The 12,257-nt window shown below is 39.9% G+C and overlaps 1 protein-coding gene across 1 annotated transcript in view; it reads left to right on the top strand.

Annotated features, from left to right (window-relative positions):
* The window catches only part of PTPRO (protein tyrosine phosphatase, receptor type O), a 154,848-nt gene that overhangs the window by 96,585 nt on the left and 46,006 nt on the right, over positions 1–12,257 (top strand). The window contains exons 3-8 of the mRNA XM_017823944.1: positions 1,548–1,706; positions 3,701–3,853; positions 5,485–5,931; positions 6,926–7,087; positions 9,837–10,036; positions 12,116–12,236. Of these exons, the coding sequence (XP_017679433.1) occupies positions 1,548–1,706; positions 3,701–3,853; positions 5,485–5,931; positions 6,926–7,087; positions 9,837–10,036; positions 12,116–12,236 (1,242 nt within the window). The remainder of the gene's footprint in view (positions 1–1,547; positions 1,707–3,700; positions 3,854–5,484; positions 5,932–6,925; positions 7,088–9,836; positions 10,037–12,115; positions 12,237–12,257) is intronic.

Here is a 12,257-nt window from a genome sequence, read left to right as displayed (position 1 = left end):
TTTGCATCTGTGGTTTCGTTCCCAGTTGTTTTTCTTCTCTGCTTCTCATCACACTGGAAACTTAATGCTGCAGTGAAAACACTGTGCTGGCCATTGGGATTTAGTTTTCTCTTACATTAAAGTCTTGCTTTTCTATCTTTGATTAACCTATTCCACCCTCTGTGGGGTAATTCCCCTTTTGATACTGATACTGATCTTCCCTTTCATCTGCTCTTTCTCTTGCCCATCATGACTGTATGCTCTTTGGGGAAAAATATTTTAGTAGTTTTTCTCCAGGGCCTACAGCAGCAGAACTTTGAACTCAGATGGCTCCTCCAAGGCCATGCTAATCAACAACCTGAGTTTTGCAGCCTGATCCCTACAGTGTGCAAGAACTAAATCAACATGCTGATCTTTGTAAGGATGTAGGCATAATTACATTAAATATCTCTACTAAAATATGTTAGTATGACAAATTTCAACCAACAGTATAACCTTGTTTTGAATATCTTCTTGTCCCTCTTAACAATGCATAGTTGGGTTGCTGTCATTTTTTTCTTGCTGAGGAGACCATCAAGTGAAAAAGGTTGGTGGGGGGGTTGTGGTTTTTTTGTCTTGTTTTGTTTTGTTTTGGGTTTTTTTCTTTTGGTGGGTAAAGAAGGATGAATAAAACTGTGACTCTCTTATTTCTAGCAACAGTCCAAACTCCCAGCTGCAGTGAATTGACATGGTTTTCCTTAGCTCGTGGAGCTACACTGGTCTAGATTCCACATCACAGGACACAGGGATGTTTTACTTACTTTTTGTAGCCTACCTGGCTCAGAGTTCAAAGCACTAAACTGTCAGTGCCTCACTTACCTCCTTTCTGTGCACAGGCTTTCCCTGTGTCCTCCGGTAAACCATTTTACTTCTCTGCACCTCAGTTCTTCATCTATTAAATAATGGTCATGGTTCTGCTATATTTTGTAGAAGTTTGATGTGGATAAATATGTTGAAGATGGTGGCCCTCTCACACAGTAAGAATGGGGACTGTATAACTACCCATGAAATAAAGGAATGTATAGATAAAATAGAAAATCTTCCTTCATGCAGCTTCCTTTGGCCATTACACTGATAAGTTTCTCAGTTAATCTTAAAAGCTTACATTTAGGCCAAAGTCACAAGCAATTTCAAGTGTTTTGTTGTTTTTCTCTCAGCACTTTTACATGATTGGCAAGTATTAAAGATGAAGATCTTTCTGAGGTGATGACTGTGAGTGCTCTAAATAATAAATGCTATATGTCAACCTTATTTTTTATGGGAAATACAGCAATTTTTCTCTTAAAGCTTAAGTGTCAAGAACATAAATTACTTTGAGGGGAGGGTGGACACAGAAATATTGGCTTTGACAACATTCTGAGTAGCTTTTCCCTGGACCTCTGTGAAGCCCTGAGGTAGCTTTAAGAGGGCTATGCCATACCTAGCAAAACCATTTATTTCATTAATGGTGTATATGTTTGTTGAACTCAGTTTGCCTATTAATCTGTTCCTTTCCTCCTTTCTTTTCCTTTTGTTTGTATATCCTTTAGAACCCCTTCCTGTGAGCAATGTTTCTATCTATGATTACAAACCATCTCCAGAAACAGGAGTATTGTTTGAAATTCAGTACCCAGAGAAGTACAATGTTTTTACCAGGGTAAATATAAGCTATTGGGAAGGAAAAGACTACAGAACAATGCTGTACAAAGGTAGGAGAAAACTATTCCACTAAAACTGAATGTTAACTCTGCTGGAAACACTTTAAACAGTGGTCTTGGATGTGGTGTTGACATGTATTGTTTATAATGATTTATATTTCTGGTAATGTTTTATATAATAGTTTTTATATAATGAAGTAAGGGATGGGTCTTTGATTTGAGCTGGTATTTTCACTTGGGATTTTTAAACTTGCTTTTGTCCTAGTTCTAGTGATATTTCCTTTCTTTTGGATTTTAGAGGAAGACTTGGTGGTCTGGATTTTTTTAATCAGTCTGAAATCAACCTGGGGAGGCATCCCCAATTTCTAGTACTTCCAAATTAACATGTACACTAAAATCCAAAAAATAACTTCCACCATTTCTTTTTATCTTCCCTGCAATTCAAAAAAAAAAAAAGGAAAAATGAAAGAAACCCAAATCTCATTAGGAAGGAGACAGATACATTTTTGCTTTCTAGATATGTTCATTGAAATCCCTGGATTTTTGTGTCAGTTGAAAGCATTAAAAAAGATCCCAGTCTCTTCCCTCTGGCCAAGGTTTCCTGTCTGGTAAACAGCTGATAGGAAAGCTTTGGGATGCCACAGAGCAGGGAAACCCATTCAATATGCCTGATTCTTGGCACAGGATCTAAAACTGGTTGTTCTGCATCATCATACAATGACACAGTGCTAATAGTACTATGCTGTATATTACTGTAGCATTCAGTATTGTCCCTAAGCTAATAAACCATGCTGGGTAATATAAATTTCAATCTTCTTAAAATAATCTAATCAAAGGCAATCAATTTAACAGTCTAGACAGTGAGCCTAAACAATTTAAACAACCAATCTAACTACCTAAATGATCTAACAAGAGCGAATTCTGCTTTCTTTTTTCATTTTTTATAACTGAACTCCCTTTTGCCTGTATAGCTTCATCACAGCATCTGTCTGAGAGATGTAAATGTGATTGTCCTGTGGGAAGCACCCTGAGGGGCAAGAAAGACCCACATACTCTGTGGGCCCTAAAACCCCAAAGGTTTAACATTGCATAGTGGCAGCAAAATGCCTTTGAGGAATCCAGTATGTGCTGAATTGAATTTTAGGCACTGAATTAAGGCTCCCAGAACAGAAGACTTGTTGCTGTAAACTCTCTTTAAAATCAGCAGAGGGAGATAAGCACCTCCAGACAGAGGTCGGAAAATTTTGGCGTCTCTTTGCTTCGATACAAATTGGGTCTAGAAGTCACATTTTCAATGCTGTGAAGTGTCAAAAGTTAGGAAGGGCAAATCTGGACCATAGCAGGAAATATAGGTGACCTCTTTCCAGAGAACAAAAGGGATACCAGCAGTAACTTTTATCTTCTACACCTAATAGATGGTTCCAGGGGCTATAATGCTGAAGCTGCTGATAAACAAAAAAGTCAGCCTAAATTAAGAGATTCACTAATCAGCTTGCACACTCCTTCCCATAGCCAAATAGCCCTAAGCAACTTTTCTTCAGGCCACACGTGCACTGACAGTGGATGTGAGCCGAGCCCTCAGTCCTGCAGCCTGTGCTCAGTTGCATGTGGATGCTCCTTTGAACATCTACCCTGAGCCTTGTGCCTCAGTCAGCAAAAGACCAAAGAGGCTTTTGCGTGCAGCAGTTAAAGGTCTGCAGGAACTGTCAGATGCTCTTTGAGATATTCAGTGTCATGTGGAACAGGTTGCCAGATTCAGTTCCCCTGCCTGTGAAAAGTAGTTCATGTTTCTTGTGCTGGGTTTTTTGTTGGGGTTTTTTGTTTGTTTTTTGTTTTTTTTTTTTTGGTAGCAAAGTGGCTTTGACAGCCAGGAAAATTTTTGGCAAACTGAATTGTTACAATTTCATGTCTCAGAGCAGGCTGAGCAATGTTTAAACATCTGAAACACTGCCAGGTCAGCATGTGAAGTTGCATTATCAGAAAGTGAACGTTTGATGCATTATCCTCCATTTTCCTTTCTTCTTTTCTCTTTAAACCTTTTGCAGATTTCTTTAAAGGTAAAACAGTTTTCAATCACTGGCTGCCAGGTATATGCTACAGTAACATCACGTTCCAGTTGGTGTCAGAAGCAACCTTCAACAAGAGCACACTGGTGGAATACAGCGGGGTCCAGCACGAGCCCAAACAGCACAGAACAGGTGAAGAAAATTATTCCATACCATTTCTTTCAACTCTTTACAGCAGCTTTTCTTTTTGTTGTGGGTAGGGGATTGACCCCACAGGGAGGAGGGTCTGTGCAGGAGCAGTCCTGGGAGCTGCTCCAGGCCAGGAGCCTGGGAGGAGAATGCTGTGGCTGTTCCATAGGGTTATGTGTACAAACAGTGCAAAGGGAAATTTGTGTGAGTGTTTCTGTTATAAAACTTGCTTTTTAGAAAATAAATTCTGCTTCACATGAGATATCCTAGGCCTTGTGCCAGGAATTAATTTTTAAGTCAAGGGAATAGCTGCACTGAGCATACTATTGATCTATCTCTATTGGCCTGTCTCCTTGAGCAGTGAATCATAGCTAAACTGTTAGAGAAGGCCTTCCTCATTGTGCAGTTTTCTGTCACAGAGAAGAATATTATAGTTGCCCCACTTGGTGGCCAGTTTGTGCCCTGAAGCATGAACTTTTAATTTCCAAGATACCAATATTGCGAAGGCTGAAAATTGCACTTGTTCAGGGTCCAGAACTAATTTAATTTGGTCCTGGGACAATGCCCAAAACATTTCTGGTAATCTATTGGACCACAGACAGTTTTCAGGGTCCAAAGTGAAACGAACCAGTGTTAAAATCAAAAGGCCAAATCCACTGATGAATACACTGGTGTTGGTCCATTGCCTTGAACAGAACAAAGCCAACTGATGCCAGCTGAGTTCTGTCCTGAAGATCCTAAATATAGTTATCCAGATATTGGACCATAAAAATGCAACCAACAGGATCACATTTGTCTTTCCTGATGCCCTCCCATCCATCATTTTTCACATAAACTGCAATGAGAATATAGGATCTGTTTTTGTGTTAGTGGCTGTGGCTGGGACGGGGGAGGTGAACAAATTAGTGTGTTGTAAAGTGCCAGCATGAAAGGGGCCAGTCAAAATTATTTGCAGAGGCTACTCATGCTTGTCGTGTGTAAGGAGAGGCAGACAAGCAACTACAGTGAGGCAGACAAAATGCTGTGTGATCCCCTCCTGGCACTTCTTTGCGTGCCAGAATCTTGTCTTCTGGAGACCAGACATCTTAAGATCAAGCTTTCACAAATATTAAAATTTAAACTGATGTTTAATGCTTGTGAAAAGGTGGCTGCTAAAAGCATATGAAAAGACCTACAGCAACGTGAAGGTCATTTTTTTAAAATATGAGCCATGTCATATATTAGTTTTACATATATTTTTCAATTCATTTCTACAGAGGTATTTTTTACCTTGATCAAGATCTTCCTGGAAGACACAATAAAGTAAATGAAGGTCCACTGTTAAAAAATCACTCAGATAGCCTTGTTGCTGTAATAGCACTGAAGTCTGATTTACTGTGACTTCACATCTACTTTTCTTCCTGATATTCTTGAATCATGATTCTTCTGTGAAGTTATACTCAGCTTGATCCCACTATAATCACACCTTCTATATGTATTTGTAAGAGAAGGGAGAAAAATAAGAAGAACAAGTTGTTTCAAAGTATCCCTAGCTGCCTTGTTTTTTTGCAAATATTATTTGTCTGGGGAATTAACACATGTTGAAGCTGCACACCAGACACATATTAAAAGGCTAACCCTTGCTTCTCTTTCAGTTCCTTACCCACCTCGAAACATTTCTGTTCAGATTGTGCCAATCAACAGAAACAACTGGGAAGAGCACAGCGGAAATTTTGCAGAAGAATCGTTTATGGGACCACAAGAAGTCGTAAGGAAAGAAAAGCTTAGCCATTTTTCTGGCAACCCACCTGAAATTCCAGCAGCAAACACGTCTGCAGCCTGGTGGGAGCACCGCTCGAACAGCACTGAGTACGAAACCACGTCGCAGCCGTTCTGGTGGTCTAACGAAGCTGAGTCATCAGAGGGTGAAGAGGAGTTTGTCAATGCAGTTTCCAGTGATTACGAGGCCAGTGATGCCAACAAGTCTGGAAGACCCACGCCAGAGCCCCCTCCCTTCCTTCCTGTGCAGATGGTGCTGACCTGGTTACCCCCAAAGCCGCCTACTGCATTTGATGGTTTCCATATTAATATTGAAAGGGAAGGTAAAGCAGAGCCTTAAACCCTTCTCACACCTCTTGTCTCCAATTCCATTGATGGATTGTCTCTACAGACTAGTAATTCTCTAGTAATTATCTAGTACTGTACTTCAGAGGGCTTTGTTAGATCCCCTGTGTTTCTTGAGAAGTTTCTTGCATTGAATAGCATCTAGTTCTGGCTGGACGTCATAAAAGTAAGGCAGGAGAGGTAAATCACAGTTTGCAGTTCTCTTTTGTTAAACAACTTTTATACCGTTGTACATACCATCTCACTGTTTACACTGTAGTTTTTGTAAACCCATTCTGGTTATAAAAAGAAGGAGAAATGAGCTGATAGAAATTCGAGACAAAGAAGGTGCATTATTCCATAGACTGTCACTGAGAAGGGTTCTCAGGGAGAGCTGGACTGGAGGGGACATGCAGAAAAGGTAGTCTCGATTCAGATCAGCAGTTGTCACAGTTCACAGCTGCCAAACACATTCTTCTGGCCACAAAGAGACTGTGGTAACAAATGGGGAGATTTTTTAAGAGATGGGGATACAAAAAAATTGCCATGTTGCTCAAAGATTTTCTGTTTTAAAATCTATTTTATCTAAATGAATTTTATTTTCTGGCAGTTTTCACAAGCCTTTCATGCTGAGGGAAAATTCTTTTTTGTTTCAGAATAAGAATGCGATAGGTGGAAAAATGGAAGCTCCTTTTCTCTCATGGTGTGATTTTTATCACTAGCTCAGTCATGACAACCCTATTTTGTCATGCCTTCCACAGAATGAAAATTTGGCCTGGGTTAATTGTTACTCTGCTCCTATACTGCAAAATTTGTCATTAATTACTCTTGTGCTGATGTCAGAAAATGTAACTACCAATGTAAATCCAGTTCTTTTGGATACCTTTTAATCTCATGGCAGAAAAAAAATTAACATTATGTAAATAATCTTCTTAGTCTCTGAAGCCTTTCAAATTTTAATTAATCCACACTTTTTTTCCCCTCCTGCTTTAGAGAACTCAATGGAATTTTTGACAGTAAGTGAGGACACTCACAAATTTGTTGCTGAACTGAAAGAACCAGGAAAATACAAGTTGTCTGTAACAACATTTAGCTCCTCTGGCTCTTGTGAAGTTCGTGGAAGTCAATCAGCAAAAACACTTAGCTTTTACATCAGTAAGTATCTCAACAGTCCCATCTTTTTATTCCAGAATAGCATAACTGTAATGTAGAGTTTGACCACTGTGGCACTTTTGGCATCTGGTGAAGGATCAGAAGAGTTTGGTCTTCGGTAATTCCCCATGCCAGTGAAGGAAATATAATGGAAATATGTTATATATTTTATCCTGTCCAGATGGGCCTTCATCCTGTCATCTTGGCAGACCTAAGAACTGAAAGCAGGGGATGTGATGGAGTCACTGCCTGGGGTTCAGAAGTGGCTCACTGAAAAAAAATAACCCTTTCTCATCTTTCAAAATGAGGATTTAATTCCGAGAAATAATTGGTGGTTATAGAGAGTCTTGGAAATATTTAACTTCCCTACTCTTGGATTATGCTGTATGTACTGGGTTAGGGATGAAGGGCAGCTCAGGCTGAGAGTGTGGGAATTGCACAATTAAACACTGAACTCTGAAGTTGCATGGTCTCTGAGAGAACATGGAGCAAATTACAGTAGGTGAAGCAGTTCAGCCTGCTAAATTTAAAGGAGTAAAAGTAATTTATTATTTCCCTGTAGAATCCCAGAGTTTCTTAACTGGAGATTTAGTAAAAGGCAAATTAATAATAAAGTACTGTGTAAACTAATACCATGACTGACAGTTAGATCAGCAAGCGAGACAGGTGTTGGTGAATTCAGATCATTATCCTCCTGATGGCTGTGGTCACCTTTGTACCTTTTTCTACAAAAGGAAATAGATATGCACTATAGAATGCCCATACAATAAGAAAGGGGAATAATTGCAGCACTACACAGTTTTACTTGTGGGAAGACACTGTATCCCCAAATCATGAATGCTGCAACAAGACACAGTAGCTAAAACTGACAGAAAAATTCATATTAAAAGGAAATGCACTCAAGCACTTAAGTACTTGAGATGAATAAAGATTGTGTCTTTAGTAGCTCATAATGTTTACAAATACTATTTAGATTTAAATTTATAATAATGCTTGACTGCTCCAAACAATTCCACTATTGCTAGTATTTTTTAACAACTTTATAGTTGAAAGAAATAGCAACTTAAAAACAAAGAAAAAAGAGAAAACAGCACACAGAAAGTGTCTCTGCTGCTATAATTTCACTGTTTTCTGGCTTTCTTTAGGAGTAGTTGTTAGCTTCATTGTATGAAAAGCATTAAAGTGTGCATATATGTAGCACTGCTGTTATCATCAAATGTTATTCCATTTTACAAGGTGTGACTTATTTTGGTCAAGCAATTTGGTCAAGCATTTCAGGGTCCTCCATCAAGTGTACTCCCTGTGGACAGAGACCTGAGAGAAATGAGGACACACTAATCCACAGTGTAGGGGTGTGGATGGCAAAATAAAGGATGAACTTGAATCTCATTGGGTATAAGTATTAAGATGTTACAGGAATCTAAAATATTTCAGTTTTACAGATAACACATGAGAACATTTGGGGTTTGGGGTTTCGTCTGTTGGTTTTGCAGGCTTTTAGAACCAGATGAGGATTCTTGACAGTTTTCTTATTTATTCTGTTGAACTCAAGATCCTTAGTATTTTAGATAGATTTTTTTTTATGTATTTCTGGTAAAATGCCAAATCAGAGATGTGTACAAGTAGTCTTACATTGAAATTGCTTTTCTATTCCTCTTTATAAGTTTGAGAAGGTAGGCACTTTGTGTGGGAACTACAACTCTGGGTCATGACATGTAGTATCTCCAATTCCAATCTCCAATCTCCAATCTGAATTCCCTTAATGGCAGTGCTGAAACTGTTTCTGAATAGTAAGAACTACCTGTACATCCACTGGCTCCAGAGACTAATCTAATGATCAAATTCCTCTTTTTTACCTGCATGGGTGTGGGTCTGCTGCTGTGAATAAATTTTGCCCGTAGCTTCAGTCTTATCTTATCCTTGTAGCATTCAGTCAGTGAATCATCCTGTCAAAGTATTGGCTTGTGTTACACAACATTTTTGTTGTACCCAGATAGCAGTATGGATTGCCAAATCTTATAGGCTGGTCTCACACCACGTTCTTGCTCTGACATTTGTTTTATTTTTATCAATAAACGTAAATTGCCATTGGAAATGCACGGAGGGAGGAATGTCAAGGAGAGAGCTGTCACAGGCATCACTTAAAAATGACAAGAAAACTAACTATTTTCACGAAATCTGAAATTTTGACCAAGTCTAGCTGAAGTTATTTTCCAAACTGTTATTTTATCTATAAAGCTGCGTTGTCTAGCAAGTGCTTCAAAAAGTCTGATGGAAAATGAGATTCTCCGCTGTGGTGACCTCTGTGAATTTGATTTTCACGCTTCAAGACTTAATAGAATGCTTGGAGGGTATGTTAGTATGTGGAGAGGCGAAAAATTTTGTGTGCTTATCCTTTAATATTGGTCAATGATCTGTATATTATTGCCTATCACTGCTTTTAAACATTCCCTTGAAGCAAATCTGATATTGCTGGGTGGTTTCTGGTAAGCAATAGAGAATACTGCAATCTGAATTTCCAGGCAGTCACATTTCTTTTGTCATCTGCTCTGCTACAGGTAAAATAACTCAAGCCACAGACTGTTTCCCAGGGGCTCCCACCTTGACTGCCTAAGGGCTGTGGAGGTGGACAACTGTGAGTCCAGCCTCCCTCACTAGCAATAAATAATTCCGTGAAGGAAGGGTGTTTTAACATATGTGCCTCAAATGGATAGAGTGGCTTGCTCACATATGCTTTTGGGACATGTCCCAGGTCCCACAGGTGAATGGATAGAGGAGCTCACTGAAAAGCCCCAGCATGTGACCGTGACAGTGCTGAGCTCCACTACTGCCCTGACATCCTGGACAGCGTCACACGAGAGCGGCGGCAACAACACCATTGTGTCTGTGCTCTCCCTGACCTGTCAGAAGCAAAAGGAAAGTCAAAGGCTTGAAAAACACTACTGCACTGAGGTAAGGGGCAGAAGCTGGAGCCTTTTCAAATCCAGGAAGAAATTTCCCACAGTCCTGCTGTTTGGAATCATCGTGCCCCAGGGCTCTCTCAGGCTCAGGGCTGCAGAGTAGGGGAGAGCACAGCATTTAGGAACAGAAGTGTGCAATACACCACAGTATTGTTAAAACAGGGTTTCTGTTGTACTGACTGTGACCAAGCCTTTCTTCAAGCTTATGAGTTATGGTGTACCCTTTGAGACATTTCTGTGGCAGTAGGCAAAATGGTGCCATACCATAATAGCACTTGGGCAGGTACTGTAATCCATTTGTATTAAGTGGAGTGCTCACATGCATTATTATAATCAAATTAGCATAAATTATTTCTTAGCTATCCTATATATGAATACAGAACCTGACTGTAAACTTTCTGGAAGTTTAGAGATGATCAGAAGTCAACTTTTCTTTTCATCCACAGGAAAAGATGTCAGCACTGGGAAGTAAATAGCAATTCAGGCCACCTGTGATTTGGATGGACCACAGTTCTTTATTAGCTGCTGTGTGGGACATGTTTATAATCATCAAAAATCCTGAACCCCAAAACATGCCAGTTTTCTGTTACTTGAAGCCCTTAGTGAGGGCAACCCCACATCAGATTCCGTGTCTATGATGGGTCAGTGGCGAGTGGCTTCAGTGAGAGAGAGGTTTCAGCCCACATCTCAGTAACCTTACCAAGATGTTGATAAGGCCATTTTCTGAGCAGTGCCATGATTTCTGTCTGGCTCCCTAAATATGTGTGATGATGGAGTCTGCAAAGGACTGCAGTGCTGCCCCTGCTTCACCCTCTGCTCACTCATGAGAATGGAAGGAGACCACTAGCACTCCCCATAAATCTTCGTCTCCTTCAACTCTCTGATTAGGACTGCAAGGGAATTAATATGAGAGTCTGTGTCCCTTAAAAATGTCCTTTAAAATGAATCTCTATCAAAAATTTTGAGTTTTATTTCAAGAATGGCTGTGAACTTAAAGGGTTTGGAAGTGTCTTTTCATGACAGTTTGAGAATTGTTTTTCAGAATCAGCTTGTAATCTCAAGTTCTTTATTATAGCTGCTGGTTTGAATTCTTCTTGATGAGCTGAAAAGGGGCAAAATGCAGTGCAAAGTTCTATCCATTCTAACATGGTGCATGATTTAAAAGTGATTTAGCTTTCCAAAGCAGCTGGTAAAGTCAAATTCTGTTCCTCACTAAATCTGTGCTGGCACTGATACATTCATGTGCTTTGCAGTAAACCACCAGTGCAGAGGTGGCTGTGATACAGACTTTGGAAAGGTTGTGAAGAAAATATTAGGAGGAAATACCAGCCTGCAGCTCGAGAAGGAATGTGTGAAGGCTTTTTCTCAAAGCTGTTCTGTGCATTTGCTGTTAGTGGAGTCTTCAGGAGATAAGATTTTTTGTATTGTGTCAGACCAGGAGTCACTTGGTCAGGCATTCTGCCTCCAGCTCTGACTGAAACCTGGTGTGGCACAGCAGAAATTTTAATAGTGATGTTCAAACTTGTAAAGAAAAAAACACAATGCCCCTTAGTCACATTTTTTAATGCCGTGGAGGGGAGAAATGACAGAGAATAATTCCTCTCTGATTTCACTGTGGAGTCACTTACTACATGCATTCAGAAGACAGCTTTTCCCATAATGCTGCCTTCAGCTCACATAGCTGCATCGGATGATGGATGAAAAGCCTCAGGCTTTGATTGAAAACACATGGTCTAAATGCTCCAGCCTGAATAATATCACCTGAAAATTAATAATGTAACCTGAATATTTTAATAAACTTTGACAGCAGGAGAGAGTGGGTCTACAGTGTGATAGCTGACCTTATGCAGCCAGGCAAGTGCGATTCTCTGAGTCAGATTATTTGTCAAGTCAGTCCTGACCACTTTCACAGTTTTGCCATTTTGGACTCAATGAACAGATTTTTTTTGCTGTCGATGCCACTGTGTTCGGATTCATGCCTTCTGTAACTGGAGTCATTCAAGTACAGTCTCAATATTCTTCTAATTAACCAAGTAAATACTTCATATCTGATGTGTTCCCCTCCTATTAGGTGAATTCAAGCAGCAGCCTCATTGAAAATCTTGTTCCTGGTGCCCAGTACCAAGTTGTGGTCTACTTACGGAAAGGACCATTGGTGGGACCACCTTCTGACCCCGTTACATTTTCCATTGGTAATCCCTGCACCTACTGTT

This window comes from Lepidothrix coronata, unplaced genomic scaffold (assembly GCF_001604755.1).
Source record: "Lepidothrix coronata isolate B3197 unplaced genomic scaffold, Lepidothrix_coronata-1.0 Scaffold107, whole genome shotgun sequence".
In the NCBI taxonomy this organism is placed as follows: Eukaryota; Metazoa; Chordata; class Aves; order Passeriformes; family Pipridae; genus Lepidothrix; species Lepidothrix coronata.
Note: the sequence above shows the minus strand (reverse complement) of the source record. Positions and strands in the feature narration are given on the sequence as shown.